Source organism: Rattus norvegicus, chromosome 4, assembly GCF_036323735.1.
Source record: "Rattus norvegicus strain BN/NHsdMcwi chromosome 4, GRCr8, whole genome shotgun sequence".
Taxonomy (NCBI): Eukaryota; Metazoa; Chordata; class Mammalia; order Rodentia; family Muridae; genus Rattus; species Rattus norvegicus.
The window spans coordinates 103,398,256-103,421,417 of NC_086022.1; the positions used below are offsets into that span (position 1 = coordinate 103,398,256).

At 39.2% G+C, this 23,162-nt stretch overlaps 1 gene segment (V, D, J or C); it reads left to right on the plus strand.

Moving 5' to 3' along the window:
- Positions 1–5,880: 5,880 nt before the first annotated feature.
- LOC500189 (immunoglobulin kappa variable 4-1-like) lies at positions 5,881–6,348 on the plus strand. The segment is given in 1 exon segment: positions 5,881–6,348. A coding segment is annotated over 1 exon segment (468 nt).
- The last annotated feature ends 16,814 nt before the right edge of the window (positions 6,349–23,162 follow it).

The following is a 23,162-nucleotide window of genomic DNA, read 5'->3' on the forward strand; positions in this document are numbered from 1 at the left end:
TCATGACAGGCTTCCATTAAACTCAAAGAAATTTATAGGAGAAATATGTCTGAAATAATAGAAATAATACAAGAAATATGTCTGATTCAATCATGAGGAAATAATAAATATTCTGGGGAACAACAGAACAAAACAGGAGAAGTGAGAAAGAAGAAAGGAAAGAGAGAAGGAGAAAGGAACGCAAGAGGAATGTGTGAACGCAGAGGATGTAGAAAAAGAGGAAATTTAGGATTTGTGAGGGAAGGGAAAATGGGGAGAGGAGAAAATAAATGGATGTAAAAGGCAGAAATATTTTTAAAAAGGAAGGAAGGAGAAAAGAAAGACGGAAGAAAGGAAGAATGAAAGAGAGAGAGACAGAGAGAGGGACAAAGACAAACAGACAGAGACAGAGAGAAGGGGGGGAGGGAGAGAGAGAGAGAGAGAGAGAGAGAGAGAGAGAGAGAGAGAGAGACAGAGAAGTATTTGAGTTCAGAGAGTCAGCTTAGTTGTTGAGATCAAGTTCAGATTGACATGAAATGCAAAAAGAAGCAACAGGGTTGGACAAATGGCTTAGAAAAAACATTATCGCACATACCCTCTCATTTATAACTCACAGAGTTTTAAATTCAATTATATAAATATAATCACAGTTGTGGTAGGTGTGTAGCAAGGATACTATGAGAAGAACACAAAATTTTGGGAAAGGAATTATGGAGACACTGAGAGGGTAAGGGATGTGTCTTAGTTAAGATTACTATTTTTACAATGTAATATTAAGACCACAATCAATTTAAAAGAATCCAAAAATGTCTTAGCCTTACAATTCTATGTTTAACAGTCCAGGTAATAGTCAATCACTGAGGAAGGTTCAAGCAGGAACACAAATAGGACAGGAACCCAGAGGCAGGAGCTGACCAGAAGCCATGGAGGAGAGCTGCTTACATGCTTGTCCCCTCAGACATTTCTGAGTTCTATTTGATATAGAAATCAGGTCAGACCAAGGGTAGCCCCACCCACAATAGACTGGATCCTCCCCTGTCAGACAGTAATTAGGAAAATGCCCTAAAATCTTGCCTACAGCCAAGCATTATGGAGGCACTTTTTCAATTCAGGTTTTTCCCATTCAGATGACTCTGGCTTGTGCAAATTGAACATTAAAAACTAATCAGGACAGGGTATAAATATGGATTATATACAATAATGTTAAAGGGAGATGCTTTTATAAAACTGACCACTGTGCATAATGTGTATGTGTCAATGTAGTTAATTTTTCAGTATGGACAAGAAATAAGGAGCAGAGTTGGTAGGTAAGTACCCTCTGAGACTCTGTTGCTGCCTTTGTGTGTTCTGTCCATTTCCAAATTACATGGAAACTTTAGGATTTAAACAGATGATTGTACTGCAGTTTCACTGATTACTTATTCAGCATCAAACTTTTGATATACAAGTTCTTGCATAACTCAACTGTACTTTTATATAACATGATGCATCAAGATCATTCTAAGTACTTGATCTTTTACAAAAGAACTCAGAAATGAATGATTTTTATACCTATGTAGCATTCATTGCTAATGTTCAAAGTTCAGTAAAGAAAATGATGTTATTATTGGAATTTAGTGACTGTCTATCTGAAGAAAAGAATGATTAATAGGAAATGAATATTCTTAAATTGTTTCCAAACTACTTGTTCTGCAAATGAGCACAGACATAAAAATTAGAATACTTTATGTCAAGTAACCTTTAAAATCATGCTTTCAAGATAGGTAAAAGTAGTAGAAAATAATTATGAAAACTTGATACAAAGATTAAAGAACATAATACCTGGTAAAAGCTCTCCCGGGCTCTCAAGTCTAGTTGACTAAGGTAAGGTTCACTGATTTTTGGACAAAGAAGAAAGTGTATGGATAGCAGGCTGTGTAGAGAGAAAAGCTACTGATTCAAAAACTTGCTGTCAGGCTGAGCACTGATGGCTAAGGTACAGGAGGGACTATAAGCAGTGTTCACAGTATCAGCTTGTCATATCAGACGGTAGTGGTAGAGTAAACACTGTTCTAGATCCACTCTCACTGGAACAGTCAAGATTCCTGTTAAGTACACAGTTGAACAATGACTAACCTATCTCTGTTAGGTAATAATGTGCTTTGTAGTCCAGGCTGCCCTGAATCCCTGGAAATTTACCTGTTAAAGCATTTTAAGTGCTGAAATTCCAAATATACCCTACCTTGTATATCTTACCAAAAATAGTACTTTGTTAATATTTTATCTGAATGTAGAAAATCCTCCCATGTCTACCATTGCCTGTCACTGATATTGGGTAGCCACAACCATTCATCCAGAGAGTAAAATATGTGTAACTCAACAGTAAATCCAAGTTCAGCCTTTGATTGTTTCAGTATAATTTCCATCTCAAACTGATGTTCCCTAGGCCTCTAGGCATGGTGGATGAATGGAAAAGGCTGCTGTGTCCCAGGAGCTCAAGTCATCATCTTCAGACTTCCTGGCTCCAAAGTCGGGAGGAAACTCTTCTGTGTTATATTGTGTCAGGTGGTTTGTGGTGCATTTTAAACCACAGCCCAAGGAATCGAATGAACTGGGAAATGTTGTGGAAACCATATTTGTGGGAAAACTGTAACTAAGAGCTGTCAGCCTTTCTCGATATGTAATCACAAAACATCATGGAACTTTTATCTTCCAAGGCCCTATGATCTCCCCTTACCTACTGTGAGAAGCCCATATTTAACTGCAGGAGTCTTTGTATTTGTCAGACCCCTGTCTCTCTATATGTCCAATCTGAATGAGCAGCAGTAAATGACATCAGCGCACAATCTGAGCTCACTGCAGCTGTCACAAAGCAAAGAGTAAAGTTTAGTGAGGATTGAGATCACATGACAACCTGTTAGACACTGGTGGGGATAGTTACTCGTCTGGTATATCTTCCAATTTGAGATTGAAGACTATTTTGTTAATTAATTAATTAATGAGATAGTTGATTCAATTTACATCTCAATGGCAGCCCTTCTCTCCTCACAGTGTCCCAATTCCACAGACCCTTTCCCCATAGACTCCTCCTGTTCTCCTCTGAGAAGGGGGACATCACCCCACTAGACCTTGGGCACCAAGCCAGTAGAGTTGGTGTGCATCAAGGCACTGCAGGACTAGCACACCCTCTCTCACCAAGTTCAGACAATGCAGCCCAGTTACTGGAACAGGGTCCAGAATCAAGCAACAGGGTCAGGGAGAGTTTTTACTCCAGGTGTTGGGGGACTCACATGACTACCAACCTTCACTTCTGCTACATATATGCAGAGGTGGACGGGAAGGGGCTAGGTTCAGCCTACGAATGTTCTTCGGTTGGCTGTTCAGTCTCTGGGAGACCCCCCAAGTGACCCAGGTTAGTTGACTCTATTTGTCTTATGGAGTCGCCATTCCGTATGGATCCATCAATCTTTCCCCAACTCTTTCACAAGATTGCTCGAACGTTGTCTAATTTTGGTTTGTTGGTCTCTTCATCTGTTTTGGCCAGCTGCTGAGAGAAGCCTCTCAGAGGACAGTTATGTTAGGCTCCCCTCCACCCCCTAGTTTCCTCCCCATCCCCTGCCTGCTGGGTCCTCTAGCAGGCCCAGTGGCTGTGAGGTCTGCACTTTACTTGCTGTGCACCATCTTCAGGTCCACACAGAAACCTGCAATCATCAAGGCCTGCAGCCATCAGGGACCGCCAGGTGAGACCACTAACACAGTTCCTGCAGGTTGAGCCTGCAGAAAAACCCAGCAGTGAACTCCTCCTTCTATACTGTCTGCACTTCATGTCCTGAGGCAGTTCTGCCTGCTTCCCTGGAGTCCTGCTGCTACCCAGGACCTGCCCTCTTCTGCAGCAAGCCCAGCAGCTGGGTGGTCTGCCCATCCTCTGTGTTCCATCTTCTGATGCACACCTCCACTGGCAACCCTCAAGGCTGCAGCCATCTGTGACTACCAGTTTTGCTTCCCCTAGGAGCCTGCTGCAACCAGGGACATCCAGAGGCCTCAAGCCATCAGTGACTGCCAGCTCTGCCTGTATCCCAGGAGGCCTGTTGCCCCCAGGGACAACCAGGCCTGCCAATACCAGCGACTGGGAGCTCTCTTAATCCACCAATCATCTCTCGTTTATGTTGATATGCTAGCAGTTCATAAAGGGGATCTGAACATGCTTGTCACAAATCTTTTAATGTTTTATACCTGTATAAGATGTTGCTGTATAATGTTGCTGTAAATATGTTGCTATATAAAATGATAGGTTTAATGTTAAAATCCAAGAAAAAAGTATATTATTGAATACAATAATATACTGGCTTAATATTTGCACATTATTATCACACGAATAATTCACTTTGGATATCAAATACCGTGAGATGTCTTGTAGTCAGTTGATTAATGACATACATCTGGAAATCTTGTCTGCAGTCATACATTAGCCTGGTCTAGAATTTATGAACCCAAAACTGGCTATAATCTCCTCGATCTCCTGCTTCTGTCTTTTCAGCTCTGGGATACAGATATGAATGTCACTCATTGTCATCATATTTTGTTTACTTTTATGTTTCTTACACTTTACCCATAATGCTGTATTTATAATTCATATTATACATACTCTCATAATTCACTAACCTGAATTCAGGTGGTTCTTTCATGTCTGTTACTGCTATTGATTTTCCTTCACACTGAAACATTTTTTCCTTTAGATGTGAACAATGTCTGATATTGTGGACTTCTGGTCTCTGTAAAATCATTACTTGATTTAGGGTATCTGTGCCCTCTTCTGGGGAATTTTAGAAGAGTGAGCAAGACCATATTTAGCCAATTTTAAACCTATTAATTTCTATACTTCTCTAAAATATGCCTGTGCGAAATAAAACCTCTTGGTAGTGCTGGTATCCAGGCATGATTAGGTAAAGAAACCTGGATTGTTTTATTCTGTGCCATTTTCCCAAACTAAGAATCCTCTTTAAATTCCCTGAAATTGTGGGAAACATGATTGTTAGTTTCTGCTGGATTTGCCTTTAATTTGAGATTAAAGCTTCTCTGATCCTAGGCTTAAGTTAATGTCCCCCAGGATTCCCAGAGATAATTTTGTCTTCTCCTTGCATCTCTGTTACATGTTTATCTAAGAAGTTGGGACACTGATGTCGGAGGCACTGTTCATTTTCACATTATAAGAGTGGATATGGAGATGGGAGACATTGCACTAATTTAACTTCAATTTTTTGACTTTCCTCTTTCCCTTCCCATTCACTACTCTTTTATAGGACATTATTCTTACACTGTTTCTTTCTTGTATTCTTCTGTATTTCTCAAATATCTTATTATGTTTTCTAGCATAGTTAACCTGAGATAACTCTCCTAAACTTTCCACAAATGTCACCTGATTTAAATATGTCTTGGAATTTAACCCAAAACTATTAGAACCCTCAGTATATTTCTGCTGGAGATGAGGAAGCCAATCACTTTCAGTTTTTTTCTTATGCTATTTCTGATGGAATTTTTTACTGTTGATTGACACCAGCCTCTCTCACATACTACCCATGCATTTGATTTTATTTCCTGTCTGCTTTGCATGATTTCCTCCAGCGCAGCCCAGCTGCTCAGAAGTTAAAATCAGGCCTTTGAACTGTGAGTAAACTGCATCAGACAGACAGGGGGAGCAAGATGGAATCACAGACCCAGGTCCTCATGTCCCTGCTGCTCTGGATTTCTGGTAAAATTTTTTAAAGTATTAAAATATTTTCAAACTTTATCTTTGTAAAATGAAATTTGCAATATTTGCTAGTGTGTGATACTATTTGTATAATAATGTTCTGACATTATGACATTTTGAGGACATTAAAATGACAATTTTCAATTGTTATAATAATCTATGTTTGTGCACGTATGCATGTTCACTGCATATTCATTATTTCAGGTACCTGTGGGGACATTGTGATGACCCAGTCTCCATCCTCTCTGGCTGTGTCAGCAGGAGAGACAGTCACTATAAACTGCAAGTCCAGTCAGAGTCTTTTTGGAAGTGTAAGACAAAAGAACTACTTGGCCTGGTACCAGCAGAAACCAGGGCAGTCTCCTAAACTGCTGATCTACTTGGCATCCACTAGGGAATCTGGTGTCCCTGATCGCTTCATAGGCAGTGGATCTGGGACAGACTTCACTCTGACCATCAGCAGTGTGCAGGCAGAAGATCTGGCAAATTATTACTGTCAGCAGTATTATGATACTCCTCCCACAGTGCTACAGCCTCCTACACAAACCTCCTTGAGAGTTTCAACAGCTGTGTACACCATCCACAGCCCTGGAATGCACACTTCCCTCATCTACCTGAGAGTTGCCATACCTAAAAGCTGAAGACACTGTTTTCAGAGCATGGTAAAAAAATAATATGTTCAATTCCTCCTATGTTTTTTGGTATAAAAATTCTATACACCAAAATATGGAATAAAACCACAGCATTATTTTTCTATTCTTCCTGCAACAATTTACCACAAACTCTGCTGATTGAATAGAGGAATTTACCTTTTTTTTTTTTTTTTTTTTTTTGAACGGATGAAAATTTTATTAACCTACACTGTGGGTATGGAGCCTCCATATTTCTTTTTTTTTTTTTTTTTTTTTTATTAACTTGAGTATTTCTTATATACATTTCGAGTGTTATTCCCTTTCCCGGTTTCCGGGCAAACACCCCCCTCCCCCCTCCCCTTCCTTATGGGTGTTCCCCTCCCAACCTCCCCCCATTGCCGCCCTCCCTCCATAGACTGGTTCACTGGGGGTTCAGTCTTAGCAGGACCCAGGGCTTCCCCTTCCACTGGTGCTCTTACTAGGATATTCATTGCTACCTATGGGGTCAGAGTCCAGGGTCAGTCCATGTATAGTCTTTAGGTAGTGGCTTAGTCCCTGGAAGCTCTGGTTGCTTGGCATTGTTGTACTTTTGGGGTCGCGAGCCCCTTCAAGCTCTTCCAGTTCTTTCTCTGATTCCTTCAATAGGGGACCTATTCTCAGTTCAGTGGTTTGCTGCAGGCATTCGCCTCTGTATTTGCTGTATTCTGGCTGTGTCTCTCAGGAGCGATCTACATCTGTCTCCTGTCGGTCTGCACTTCTTTGCTTCATCCATCTTGTCTAATTGGGTGTCTGTATATGTATGGGCCAAATGTGGGACAGGCTCTGAATGGGTGTTCCTTCAGTCTCTGTTTTAATCTTTGCCTCTCCCTTCCCTGCCAAGGGTATTCTTTTTCCTCATTTAAAGAAGGAGTGAAGCATTCACATTTTGATCATCCGTCTTGAGTTTCGTTTGTTCTAGGGATCTAGGGTAATTCAAGCATTTGGGCTAATAGCCACTTATCAATGAGTGCATACCATGTATGTCTTTCTGTGATTGGGTTAGCTCACTCAGGATGATATTTTCCAGTTCCAACCATTTGCCTACGAATTTCATAAACTCGTTGTTTTTGATAGCTGAGTAATATTCCATTGTGTAGATGTACCACATTTTCTGTATCCATTCCTCTGTTGAAGGGCATCTGGGTTCTTTCCATTTTCTGGCTATTATAAATAAGGCTGCGATGAACATAGTGGAGCACGTGTCTCTTTTATATGTTGAGGCATCTTTTGGGTATATGCCCAAGAGAGGTATAGCTGGATCCTCAGGCAGTTCAATGTCCAATTTTCTGAGGAACCTCCAGACTGATTTCCAGAATGGTTTTACCAGTCTGCAATCCCACCAACAATGGAGGAGTGTTCCTCTTTCTCCACATCCTCGCCAGCATCTGCTGTCACCTGAGGTTTTGATCTTAGCCAATCGCACTGGTGTGAGGTGAAATCTCAGGGTTGTTTTGATTTGCATTTCCCTTATGACTAAAGATGTTGAACATTTCTTTAGGTGTTTCTCAGCCATTCGGCATTCCTCAGCTGTGAATTCTTTGTTTAGCTCTGAACCCCATTTTTTAATAGGGTTATTTGTTTCCCTGCGGTCTAACTTCTTGAGTTCTTTGTATATTTTGGATATAAGGCCTCTATCTGTTGTAGGATTGGTAAAGATCTTTTCCCAATCTGTTGGTTGCTGTTTTGTCCTAACCACAGTGTCCTTTGCCTTACAGAAGCTTTGCAGTTTTATGAGATCCCATTTGTCGATTCTTGATCTTAGAGCATAAGCCATTGGTGTTTTGTTCAGGAAATTTTTTCCAGTGCCCATGTGTTCCAGATGCTTCCCTAGTTTTTCTTCTATTAGTTTGAGTGTGTCTGGTTTGATGTGGAGGTCCTTGATCCACTTGGACTTAAGCTTTGTACAGGGTGATAAGCATGGATCGATCTGCATTCTTCTACATGTTGCCCTCCAGTTGAACCAGCACCATTTGCTGAAAATGCTATCTTTTTTCCATTGGATGGTTTTGGCTCCTTTGTCAAAAATCAAGTGACCATAGGTGTGTGGGTTCATTTCTGGGTCTTCAATTCTATTCCATTGGTCTATCTGTCTGTCTCTGTACCAATACCATGCAGTTTTTATCACTATTGCTCAGTAATACTGCTTGAGTTCAGGGATAGTGATTCCCCCTGAAGTCCTTTTATTGTTGAGGATAGCTTTAGCTATCCTGGGTTTTTTGTTATTCCAGATGAATTTGCAAATTGTTCTGTCTAACTCTTTGAAGAATTGGATTGGTATTTTGATGGGGATTGCATTGAATCTGTAGATCGCTTTGGTAAAATGGCCATTTTTACTATATTAATCCTGCCAATCCATGAGCATGGGAGATCTTTCCATCTTCTGAGGTCTTCTTCAATTTCTTTCCTCAGTGTCTTGAAGTTCTTATTGTACAGATCTTTTACTTGCTTGGTTAAAGTCACACCGAGGTACTTTATATTATTTGGGTCTATTATGAAGGGTGTCATTTCCCTAATTTCTTTCTCGGCTTGTTTCTCTTTTGTATAGAGGAAGGCAATTGATTTATTTGAGTTAATTTTATACCCAGCCACTTTCCTGAAGTTGTTTATCAGCTTTAGTAGTTCTCTGGTGGAACTTTTGGGATCACTTAAATATACTATCATATCATCTGCAAATAGTGATATTTTGACCTCTTCTTTTCCGATCTGTATCCCTTTGATCTCCTTTTGTTGTCTGATTGCTCTGGCTAGAACTTCAAGAACTATATTGAATAAGTAGGGAGAGAGTGGGCAGCCTTGTCTAGTCCCTGATTTTAGTGGGATTGCTTCAAGTTTCTCTCCATTTAGTTTAATGTTAGCAACTGGTTTGCTGTATATGGCTTTTACTATGTTTAGGTATGGGCCTTGAATTCCTATTCTTTCCAGGACTTTTATCATGAAGGGGTGTTGAATTTTGTCAAATGCTTTCTCAGCATCTAATGAAATGATCATGTGGTTCTGTTCTTTCAGTTTGTTTATATAATGGATCACGTTGATGGTTTTCCGTATATTAAACCATCCCTGCATGCCTGGGATGAAGCCTACTTGATCATGGTGGATGATTGTTTTGATGTGCTCTTGAATTCGGTTTGCCAGAATTTTATTGAGTATTTTTGCGTCGATATTTATAAGGGAAATTGGTCTGAAGTTCTCTTTCTTTGTTGTGTCTTTGTGTGGTTTAGGTATAAGAGTAATTGTGGCTTCGTAGAAGGAATTCAGTAGGGCTCCATCTGTTTCAATTTTGTGGAATAGTTTGGATAATATTGGTATGAGGTCTTCTATGAAGGTTTGATAGAATTCTGCACTAAACCCATCTGGACCTGGGCTCTTTTTGGTTGGGAGACCTTTAATGACTGCTTCTATTTCCTTAGGAGTTATGGGGTTGTTTAACTGGTTTATCTGTTCCTGATTTAACTTTGATACCTGGTATCTGTCTAGGAAATTGTCCATTTCCTGAAGATTTTCAAATTTTGTTGAATATAGGTTTTTATAGTAAGATCTGATGATTTTTTGAATTTCCTCTGAATCTGTAGTTATGTCTCCCTTTTCATTTCTGATTTTGTTAATTTGGACGCACTCTCTGTGTCCTCTCGTTAGTCTGGCTAAGGGTTTATCTATCTTGTTGATTTTCTCAAAGAACCAACTTTTGGTCCTGTTGATTCTTTCTATGGTCTTTTTTGTTTCTACTTGGTTGATTTCAGCTCTGAGTTTGATTATTTCCTGCCTTCTACTCCTCCTGGGTGTATTTGCTTCTTTTTGTTCTAGAGCTTTTAGGTGTGCTGTCAAGCTGCTGACATATGCTCTTTCCTGTTTCTTTCTGCAGGCACTCAGCGCTATGAGTTTTCCTCTTAGCACAGCTTTCATTGTGTCCCATAAGTTTGAGTATGTTGTATCTTCATTTTCATTAAATTCTAAAAAGTTTTTAATTTCTTTCTTTATTTCTTCCTTGACCAGGTTATCATTGAGTAGAGCATTGTTCAATTTCCACGTATATGTGGGCATTCTTCCCTTATTGTTATTGAAGACCAGTTTTAGGCCGTGGTGGTCCGATAGCACGCATGGGATTATTTCTATCTTTTTGTACCTGTTGAGGCCCGTTTTTTGACCAATTATATGGTCAATTTTGGAGAAAGTACCATGAGGAGCTGAGAAGAAGGTATATCCTTTTGCTTTAGGATAGAATGTTCTATAAATATCCGTTAAGTCCATTTGGCTCATGACTTCTCTTAGTCTGTCGACATCACTGTTTAATTTCTGTTTCCATGATCTGTCCATTGATGAGAGTGGGGTGTTGAAATCTCCCACTATTATTGTGTGAGGTGCAATGTGTGTTTTGAGCTTTAGTAAGGTTTCTTTTACGTATGTAGGTGCCCTTGTATTTGGGGCATAGATATTTAGGATTGAGAGTTCATCTTGGTGGATTTTTCCTTTGATGAATATGAAGTGTCCTTCCTTATCTTTTTTGATGACTTTTAGTTGGAAATTGATTTTATTTGATATTAGAATGGCTACTCCAGCTTGCTTCTTCTGACCATTTGCTTGGAAAGTTGTTTTCCAGCCTTTCACTCTGAGGTAGTGTCTGTCTTTGTCTCTGAGGTGTGTTTCCTGTAGGCAGCAGAATGCAGGGTCCTCGTTGCGTATCCAGTTTGTTAATCTATGTCTTTTTATTCCCCAATTGAGAGATATTAAGGAATAGTGATTATTGTTTCCCTTTATATTCATATTTGGATGTGAGGTTATGTTTGTGTGCTTTCATTCTCTTTGTTTTGTTGCCAAGACGATTAGTTTCTTGCTTCTTCTAGGGTATAGCTTGCCTCCTTATGTTGGGCTTTACCATTTATTATCCTTTGTAGTGCTGGATTTGTAGAAAGATATTGTGTAAATTTGGTTTTGTCATGGAATATCTTGGTTTCTCCATCAATGTTAATTGAGAGTTTTGCTGGATACAGTAACCTGGGCTGGCATTTGTGTTCTCTTAGGGTCTGTATGACATCAGTCCAGGATCTTCTGGCCTTCATAGTTTCTGGCGAGAAGTCTGGTGTGATTCTGATAGGTCTCCCTTTATATGTTACTTGACCTTTTTCCCTTACTGCTTTTAATATTCTTTCTTTATTTTGTGCGTTTGGTGTTTTGACAATTATGTGACGGGAGGTGTTTCTTTTCTGGTCCAATCTATTTGGAGTTCTGTAGGCTTCTTGTATGCCTATGGGTATCTCTTTTTTTAGGTTAGGGAAGTTTTCTTCTATGATTTTGTTGAAGATATTTACTGGTCCTTTGAGCTGGGAGTCTTCACTCTCTTCTATACCTATTATCCTTAGGTTTGATCTTCTCATTGAGTCCTGGATTTCCTGTATGTTTTGGACCAGTAGCTTTTTCCGCTTTACATTATCTTTGACAGTTGAGTCAATGATTTCTATGGAATCTTCTGCTCCTGAGATTCTCTCTTCCATCTCTTGTATTCTGTTGGTGAAGCTTGTATCTACAGCTCCTTGTCTCTTCTTTTGGTTTTCTATATCCAGGGTTGTTTCCATGTGTTCTTTCTTGATTGCTTCTATTTCCATTTTTAATTCCTTCAACTGTTTGATTGTGTTTTCCTGGAATTCTTTCAGGGATTTTTGCCATTCCTCTCTGTAGGCTTCTACTTGTTTATTAATGATTTCCTGTGTTTCCCTAAGTGTGTTCATGTCTTTCTTGAAGTCCTCCAGCATCATGATCAAATATGATTTTGAAACTAGATCTTGCTTTTCTGGTGTGTTTGGATATTCCATGTTTGTTTTGGTGGGAGAATTGGGCTCCGATGATGGCATGCAGTCTTGGTTTCTGTTGCTTGGGTTCCTGCGCTTGCCTCTCGCCATCAGATTATCTCTAGTGTTACTTTGTTCTGCTATTTCTGACAGTGGCTAGACTGACCTATAAGCCTGTGTGTCAGGAGTGCTGTAGACCTGTTTTCCTCTCTTTCAGTCAGTTATGGGGACAGTGTGTTCTGCTTTCGGGCGTGTAGTTTTTCCTCTCTACAGGTCTTCAGCTGTTCCTGTGGGCCTGTGTCTTGAGTTCACCAGGCAGCTTTCTTGCAGCAGAAAATTTGGTCTTACCTGTGGTCCCGAGGCTCAGGTTCGCTTGTGGGGTGCTGCCCAGGGGCTCTCTGCAGCGGCAGCAACCAGGAAGACCTGTGCCGCCCCTTCTGGGAGCTTCAGTGCACCAGGGTTCCAGATGGTCTTTGGCTTTTTCCTCTGGCGTCCGAGATGTGTGTGCAGGGAGCAGTCTCTTCTGGTTTCCCAGGCTTGTCTGCCTCTCTGAAGGTTTAGCTCTCCCTCCCACGGGATTTGGGTGCAGAGAACTGTTTATCCGGTCGGAATTTACCTTTTTATAGTTTGATAAATCTGGTATCTAATGTAAGACCTATGGACTGGTGTGGTGATATTGTTAAACTGTGTTTTGGTTAAAAGTATCCAGAAAAAAATTATTTCTTGAATTTTCTAGTTCCTAGAGGGATTTCTAACTTCCTTACTGTTATTCATTTTTTCTGACTTTTTTCCTATTCTGATTCTTGTATTTTCATTCCTTTTATTTAATTAGTTATCTTTATGCACATGTATTCATCTCTCTTTTTCTGTGTATGTTTGTGAATGTGTGTGAATGTGTGCATATGTGTGTGTATATATGTGTATGTGTATGCATGTGACTGTATATGTGCATGTGTGCATGTGTGTGTATGTGTGTGTATGTGTTTGTGTGTTCACTCATAGATGAATATGTGCCATGCCATTTTATGTAGGTCAGAAGACAACAAGGAGTTGATTGCTTTTTGCCAAGTGGCTTCTGGGTTCTCAGGTCTGACACTACAATTGGTGACAAGTGCCTTTGCCCTTTGTGCACTGTTGCTGCTTTTTAAAATTCTTCACTGATATGTCCTCATTCTACACAAGTTTCACAACAGAATGTCTTTCAAGTACATCATATATTTTACAATATCCACTAACTTTGCCTATTTACATTTCTTTTTCCTCTGGTTATATTTAGAATATCTTTCACCTACCAGCAACATGAATATAGATACAGGAAATATTTAATATTGTGAAACTAAGGCCTTTTGCTGGGCAATCTCTCAGCTACTCGAACTTGACTAGTCCTGGCACTAGGTCTTTATATGGCCAGCTGTAATTCCGCTTGGCTTTGGTTCATCTGATCATTTGATTCAGCTCTGGGTTCAATGACTGAATCTATCACATGTCTCTTCATCTACCATCCCTCTCTCTGCTGCGAAGTTTCACCCTCCACACATATCTGACTATTGTTTGATCTTTGTTATAACAAATTAGATAATATTTTGGATTGCCTTAAGAAGGTAGTGAAGAATGAATATTGACAAGTAGAAAACCCAGTAATGAGCCATAGAAATGACAATACAAGAGTCCTGCAAGCAGCATTGAGCTCTCTGCCTGTAGAGGAGTAACAATGGAATGCACAGAGATATAAGGTCATAGTATGTACACCAGTGAATTGATATACTTTTTTCCTAATGTACTCTCACTTCCCCCTCCACATCTCTCTCATTCTCACTGTCTCCTCATTCTATCCTAAACAAACACACACACACACACACACACACACACACACACACACACCTGTACACATACATACACACATACACACATATATGTACACATACATATACACTTACACATGCATACACAAATATACACTACAAACATACTCATATGCACATGTATACACATGCACAAATGTACACATACAGAGATACACACATACATATACCCATGAACTTTACATACAATATATTTAGGATTCAAAAGGAGAGAAAATGTGATACCTGTTGCCCTTGTCTCTGGGGCCACAAATCACTCTGAAAACTTTTTATCTGCTTTTGACTGTGTAAACTGAAATACTAGATACTCCCATCCTGAGTACAATTCAGTGGGACCAATGCTCTGTCTTCAGAATATCTTGTTAGTTCAGCATTTGATTTTGGAGTAGCATAAGGGATGACTCTGCTTATTAACAATTACCTGTGTCCCATATTCATGTCTCTCATAAACTTAGATCCTGAGGACATTTATAGATTTGGGGTGAAGTTTACTCAGTATTGTAAATTTTTGAAACCAAGAGGAAGCTATATCCTTTATCTCTTAAATAAGATTCCGTTGTTTGTATTCTTGGTAAGAATCACAACTTCAAATGCACTGTTGCTTGAAAATTGTGATATTGTTGAGATTTGAAAGTGTTCCAAATATTCTCAAATTCTTTACAGTATAGTATCCATAGAACACACTTATTTTTGTCTTTCAGTTTTAAAATTTGCTTTTTGAGAGAGAGTGTGTGTGGGGAGAGGGAGAAAGGGAGAGAGAGAGAGAGAGAATATGAACTTGGGTGGGTAGGGAAGAGGAAAGAATCTGGTAAGAGTTGGGAAAAGAGAAATTTTATCAAAATGTATTATGTAAAGGTGTTTTTTTTTTAAAGAAATGGGTTGAAAATTGAAGGGCAGTTGTACAATTCCCTAGCATGTGTTTGAGCTGCTCTGTAAATGGTTTTGCCAACCCCACTGACCACTGAGATGAGAGCATGTGTCCCTCTGATTATTAGCTTTACTGCTATGTGTGCTGCTGTGAGTACCATGTGAGACAGCACAGCAAAGCATTGTAAGCTTCTACTCTAGCCATGTACATTTCGCATTCCTTTGTGATCATGATGGTTGGAATTATGGCATTTTAAATTTGTTTTTAACCATCACATTTTCCCTTTTATTTCCTAATGGTTCAGAGTGATGCTTGTGACTGTTGTCACAGGCGTCACATGTATTACACTGAGATGGTTTCAATATGCCTGTGACTGTAGTGTTTGCATATTCCTCATTCTAAACTCTACTGGGGACATTGTGCTGACCCAGTCTTCAGCTTCCTTGGTTGTGTCACTGGCACAAATTGAAATAATACCCAGCAATTCCTCTAAGAGTGATGACACTGACACACTTTACAGTAATATTATGCAGAAGTATACAAAGAACCAAGAACAGATTCCTATAGTCCTGATTTATGAAGCATTCAGTGTAGAAATTGGTGTTTTTATCAGGTTCAGTGATAGTTAGTCTGAGACAGTCATCACATTCACCATTAATGCTGTAGAGGCCAACAATGCTGCAAACTTTTACTGTCAGCAGGGTAAGGAATTTCCTCCACAGTTCTCTATGTCCAAACAAAAAGCTCTCAGGCTTTCCTCCCAATAAAATTCCAACTCTCATGTGTTTCTTCCTCTCTAGACTTTAATAGCACAGATTTTCACATTCCTTGAAAAAAAGTGTACTGGCTAAAATTATGTCAATTTGATACACAATGGAGCCATCCAATGAGAGTAGGAAACACTGATTAAATACCTTCACAAATGGGGTATATAGTCAAGCCTCTAGGCCATTTTCTTAATCAGTAAATGATAGGGGAAGATCTCTGAAAATATCCCTGAGGCCATCCCTAAGCTTGTGCTCCTGAGTTCTATAAGACAGCAGGACATGTGAGCAAGCTAGTAAGCAGCAATCCTCAGTGGCCTCTGCATCAGGTGCTGCCTCCAAGTTCCTGTTCTCGCTTGCTAGAGTTTCATGCTAACTTCCTTTAGTGATGAATTATGGATGTGGGAATATATGCCACATAAACAATTTCTTCCCCAAATTGTTTTTATTGTGGTTCTTCATCATAAGAATAGTGACCTAAAACAACAAGTAAAACCATGAAGCATACAGTGTTTATACTGGTGTTTATGAATCCCTGTACATGTTATAATTAATTTCCTTAATAAATGGTGATGTCTATTTTATTTCTAAAAGAATTTATTTTAGTTTTATTAATTTTTTTAATAAGTGGCACTACTAAATTTGAAGGAAATTCCTCCATTCATTTAAGATAAAAAAAACACAAATATTTAGGACTATCAGTTTTCTGACTTCCAAATACAGATTTTATTCTCACCCTAATGTTTTATTTTTCACTCTATACCTTGGATTGGACTCCTAAACATTTGAGAAAGTGTCACACTCACTCCATAGTCCAAGCTGAACTGCACTGCACTATAAAGGCCAGTCTAGATTTGACCTTATGGACTTTGTGCTTTCTCCTCCTGAGTGATCAGATTCTGGTACACATCATCAGAACTTTTGAATTTTTTGATGATCTCACTTTGGAAGTGAGGTAATTCCAGATATCTGAGTATAAACAACCACAGTCCATAGAAATTTGGTTAATACATGCCTTTTTATCCCCATCTTGACCTTTCATATTGTTTCAAGAAGAGTTAGAGATCTCAATAATATGACCTTCACCAGAAGTACACTTCTGTATTTTTCAATTTTAGAGTTAGAGCTCATTACACATGAAAGTATATTTGTTAGGTCTTAAACTAGGGACAAATGGTTAAGTTTGGGGTCCATTAAGATATCAAAGAAGACACTGGCAGCTCAACATATCCTAGTCTCTACCTGCTACAGAGCTTTCTTAGCTGATACACCTCAGTCTCTACCACAAATACACAATCCCATATATTGGACTGTGTTTGTCTTCCCACTGTTCCTTTGGCATCTATATAATCCAGCATTATGGATCCAACCCCCCTTTTCATCTACCATTAAGTAAATTTTCTAACCTCTTTGTCTGGCTCTATCATTCTGGTCATGGTGACTATAGATTCCCAAAAACGTACCTGCTCCTGGCTATACTCTCCCTTTTATTTATACTAAATTTTCTCGTCAACTAAACTTAGGGGGATTTATACCCTTTCCCTGATTTTGTTTTCATTTATCTGATCTAAAGGTGTTTGGCTTATTTAGTGTCAAAGCATGGGTTACAGACAGAGGCAAGGCTCACTATACATAAAGTACAATTAAAATGAGAAAATATGAAAGAATGTTAAAAAGAAAACCCATCACAAAACTGATTCAAAGGCCCCCTCTTCATAAAAAGCTAAAGGCAGTCAATGCTGACTTGGAGAGTAAGAATCCATTATATTTCTGGAACAGGTTTTTCTCTAGGTTATGGAATTTCAACTCGACATCCCTAAGTATATATACACATAAGCGTGGTGTCAGGAGGATGTATGTATGTATGTATACACATGTATGTATATTTGTGCATGCCTGCATTTGTTCATGTGTGCAGCAAAAATAATTTAAGAGCAGTAGCAGAAGATGACAAAGAGGAGGAGGAGGAGGAGGAGGAGGAGGAGGAGGAGGAGGAGGAGGAGGAGGAGGAGGAAGAGGAAGAAGAAGAAGAAGAAGAAGAAGAAGAAGAAGAAGAAGAAGAAGAAGAAGAAGAAGAAGAAGAAGAAGAAGAAGATTATAAGTCATGAATATGAGAGTTGAGAGCATAGAAAAGCCTAGATATTACAGAGGAAAGTTAGAAATGATATACATTTAGTACTTGTGTCCTATGCACCTCTAGCATGGTAGGCTCTTAAAACATTTCTATACTATGCCTGTATATTTTTGTGTCTCTGGTTACTACTCTGGTTACGTCTACAGGTCAAATTGCTATTAATCATCCTTGGGAGATTCTGTAGTCTCCCTGGGAAAGAACATCTCCATGATCCACAGGGCCAGGTATATCCTCCCCTACACTGAGAGAAATTACAATTTGCCACAGTTCCAGCCCTGTCTCCAGCATGCCACCACAACAAACCCCCACTCTTCCCATACTTCCGCCAGTGTTGGTGGGAGTGCCTATCCTATTCTAAGGTGGATCTGGGATAGAATTCACTAACAGATTGGAGAAATGGTGCTGAAAGGTTTCTCAGTTTCTCCCTGTCATCATATGCTGCTGTAAAATTATAAAAACTAATAACTGTCTTTTACCCACACTAGAGCTGGCACCATAGTGCCCCAAGATATCTGGTGCATATCTTCATCTCAGTTAGCAAAGCATCTCACCTGCTCTGCTCCATCTCATATCACACTGCTGGGGGCTTCTCTCTGAGCCTGACAAAAATCTCTATACTCATCTAGTTCCCCAGGAAGATTGCCATCATGACAGATATACACATGTCTCCAGCCACCACATACTCTCTTGAGTTAAATTGCCACATCAAAGAACACACAACACAATAACTTCTGATCTAATTGATAATATACAATTTTGTCATCTAGACATACAAAGCCCTGTACACATCCATCCATTAAGAATATTCATAACAACCCGTAAATGTGCAGAGAGGAATCTTAATATCTGCTTCCATGTTCTCTTAGCGCTCTCGCTCTCTCTCTCTCTCTCTCTCTCTCTCTCTCTCTCTCTCTCTCTTTCTCTCTCATTCCAGTCTCTTCCCTCTCTAAAACTTTTTGCCTACCCACCCTTCCTTCTCGTCCAGTGACAGGCCTCATTCTATTTTGTACCTGTCCCCACCTACATAATGACATCATCCTTCATATTATCCTTTCTGTCTAATAAAAAGAAACCTCTTCTCTCAAATATAAGCAGAGCACAACTATTATCATTTTGTAATTAAATATAACTAACACCCAGCTCAACATTTTATCAGTTAAATAGAATATGTAGTTATCCATTCCAACTTAAGAAATGCTTAAAATCTATGTTATATTCTAGCTAGCTTGTATACTATCTAATAACTATCCAATAAAATATGTATTTTCAAAGTTAAAGAGCCTGATAGTCTATGAGACTATAATGAATCTTAAACCTCGTCAGAAATCTGAGAATGACCAAATATCTATGCACATAGGAAGCTTAACACAGCTTCCAGAACTGAGAAGTTTTAGAGACAAATCTACACTAGCACAGTCCTCTATTAGCAACGTGTGAGTGCAAGTCTTCAGCCTTCTGGCCCAAAATCAACTGACAGACTCTTGAAATGTAGACTCTTGAAGGGCTGATAATTCTGTCTTGCCAAAATTATCAGTCTACTATTCTGCATAGGGTTTCCCTTTTTGGACAGTATTAGCCTGTGAATGAAAGAGGCAATTTCTGCCCAGTGACTGCCTAGTCACAAAGTATTGCCTCACCTGGAGGCAGAGATGCTCAATTTCTTTATTAAATCTGTCAAAGAGGAACTTTCAGGAGCAGATATGTCTCAACAAAAGATAAATAACTTTAAATCTCATATTTTATCGTTTTCTGACATTTTTAAAACCACCTATCTATATAAGGTAGTCTAGACTGTTGTTTATTAACTATGTTAATATATTATCTTGAAAATATTCTAACAATCTTAGAGCCATGAATTTGCTATTTGGCCCTTAACTCACATGTGTAACCAACTCCAAAATTTGTAATGACATCAATAGAAAGACTGCCTCTAAACCTACTTTTAAAATTTTTGTAACAAATAAGTTCTATACCAAATTAAAGATATGATTTTAGCTTTGTTACCAAATGAGATTTTGGCTGTTCAACTCAACGCAATCTAGCTAATCCCTCCCTGATAAATTACAAACATTTCTAAATTCCTCATAAAAGTAACCTTAGAATAACGACTTTCGGCTCCCAAAAGTCCAGGGAATTGGGGTGACAACTCTTCCATAAGTTCTTCAAGCTGTATGTGGGAGTTGAGATATCTTTGTGGGGTAGGTGCTAGGAAAAATGGAGTAAATGTTGTAGCCTGATGTGCCTATATTGAGTGGACCTAGTTGAAAGTCCTTGAGATCAGGAATCCAAGTAGGTACATTCCTCGAAATATTATTCTCAAGACAAAAGTTTAGAATAGAGATATCTTTTTGCTTGATTCTCTTGAATGTAGTTTTTCAAGCATACTCCCTCGATTCAAATCCAATCAATATGACTTTGAAAAGTGTCCAGAGCCTAATAGCCTAATAACCCTTTTTAAAAACACAAACACAAAAACCTTTCCCCAAAAATACTGTGTTCCTTAGTCTGTAACCAGAAAAGCTTGTATCTTGTGCACTCTCTCTCTCTCTCTCTCTCTCTCTCTCTCTCTCTCTCTCTCTCTGAGGAATAATATAACAATAAAACTCAAAGTCGCATCCATTTTGAAGATTTAAACAATTGTTTTAAAAAGGAAGTAAACTAAACAAAAGTGAATGAACCTGTTAGGCTTTTCCAATTAGTCATATCATGAAATTAACCCAAAACTCCCATGGAGTCCACAGTAAGAAAACCTTAGCTTCCTGTTGTGGTAAATATCAAAAATATCCACAAAACCTCTCTAGTCAGTGTGATTAAGCCACATGCCTTTTAGGGGGGTAATTTATAAAACAAATTAAACATCTTCTACTAATACTAATAACAATAAGCAACTTATCAAACCAGGACTTTAGCCCAAAATATATCCATCTGTTAAGCCTCAGATTTTTATTTAACCTCAATAATTTGTAACTATCACAATTCTCTACTTGGAGTCAGTAATTCGGGTAATCTCTATACTCTCTTTTTCTTAAAGACAAACTTAATTACCTTCTACTAATACCTGTCATTAAGAAGTAGCTTGTCTAACTAGGATTCTAACCCAAAATTTCCATGAAGCTCGTGTTAGAAGGAATGTGAGTATCCTTAAAAACTTTCTAAACAATTTTCTTTAAAAATCAGCTTTTATCTCTATCTGAGCTGCCACTACTATCACAGCAGGGAACCTACACCCTACAAGACTGGCTGCTTCTTTGTATAAGGTTCCTGAGCTTGGACCATCATTTGATTCACCATGGAGCTGGCACCCTGTTACTTAGAAAATAAAACGTTCTCTCAACTCTTAGGCTCACTAGTGGATTCTTGTGCACCACGTTGGTTCACCACCTGTTGCTATAAAATTATAAAAAGTAATAGCTGTCTTTTACTCCACATTAGACCCAGCACCTTAGAGCCCCAAGATATCTGGTGTATATCTTCATCTCAGTTATCAAATTGTCTCACCTGCTTTGCTCCATATCACACTGCTGATGGCTTCTCTCTGAGACTGGCAACAATCTCTCTACCTATCTAGTTCCCCAGGAAGGTTGCCATCATGCCAGACATATACATGTCTACAGCCACTACATATTCTCTGGAACATTAATCGCCACATGAAAGAACACACAACACAATAACCTCTGAGAAAATTGATAATATATAATTTGCTCCTTTATACATGCAAAGCCCTGTACACATCTATCCCTGAAGAATATTCATAACAACCTGTAAATGTGCAGAGTGAAATCTTAACATCTGCCTCCATGTTCTCTTGGCTCTCTCTCTCTCTCTCTCTCTCTCTCTCTCTCTCTCTCTCTCTCTCTCTCTCTCTTGTTCCAGTTTCTTCCTCACTCTAAAACTTTTCTCCCTCCCATTCTTCCTTCTTGTGCAATGACAGGCCTCATTCTAACTTGTACCTGCCTTCACATGGGTAGTGATACCATCCTACATTCATTACCCTGAAAAGTCATCTTTGTGTGTCTAATTGAGTCCCTTACAGTAAATTTCAACAAGGGAAAGGCCACAGACTTATTTATGTCATCTTCCCAAGAAGTATGTGTCTTTTTAAAGAAAGAGCTGTGAATACTCATGTATATGCAGGTTAATAAGACTAAGCACAGACTTCCTGGTGCTTTATCTTGTGCAATTATGCTTGTCTGTTTTTAAAGAAAAAACTTCAATGACAGGAGCAACTAGACCAAAAGAAGCAGAAAAAAGTCATTATCTGTTTTATCTGTTTCCCAATCCTCCACTTAGTTCCCTCTGGATAAAGGTTTCCCTGTCTACATCTGACCAAGCCATTTTCCAGTCAGTCAACAAGTTCCACAGGGCAGAAGTGAGGATTGAAAGGAAACAAAAGACACATAGACAACACAGTAGTGTGGCTCCCGCCCATTCTGAAGCTGAAAGAAATATTTTATTTTCCAATCTGCTTTTATACCACTTTAACTACGTGAAGAAAGATAAGATCCATTCTGAATAGAGGCACAAGCAAGGTGATAATCAAGATCCTGTAAACACCTTTCTGGGGGCTAATCAGGATGGCCAGGACAAAAGGGTTGCCACAAATGCTTCTGTTATGCCTGCTCTGAGCTTTGTATTAACTCAAATGTAAATGTTCTTTTACATGGCCCATTTTCTGAACCCAAGCCCAAAGCCAGATTCCTGCACTGGGCTTCTTTCATTTGTCCTGATAAGATCAGACTCCCCTCACCAAGTATCTAGAAGCTAAGCAAATGGCCACAAACGGCTCTGCACATATCTCACAATTCTATTGATTCTTTACATCTTGTATCATTACTCTGTGAGAGTCTAGACACTTATAAGATAGCGGTCAATCCAAATGAGTGCACAGTAAAGAAAACACTAAAATGGCTGGTTCATGAGTTGGTAGGGAGGTTTTATTGTAGTTAAGAGAAAATATCCAGAGGCACATTGAAGAACTCAGAGCAGAGAGAAAAAGAAGCACACTAGACACGGCCTGGGCCTTCTCTTGGGAGTAGGAAGAAGCATAATAAGAAAAAATAGCTAGATCTGAGCCCTAGAGCTGACCTTGTGCCCAGCTCTCCATACTCAACTCTAGACTGGAAAGAGCTCATCTCCTGGGAGTGCTGACACACCTGAGGGCATGTGTGAGACTAATACTACTGCTCAAATACCTGGCCTGAGGGGATCATCCCAGAGCCCACAGGACGTAGGAAACAAGGAAAAGCTAGGGACCAGATCCTTCCAGTTTCGAACAGAGCCCTGGAGCTGACCCTGTGCCACAGGTCTACATTTCCAAATACTGCCAAGAGAGAGATGCTCTCTTACGAGTGCTGACACAGAAGCTTACAGGCAAAA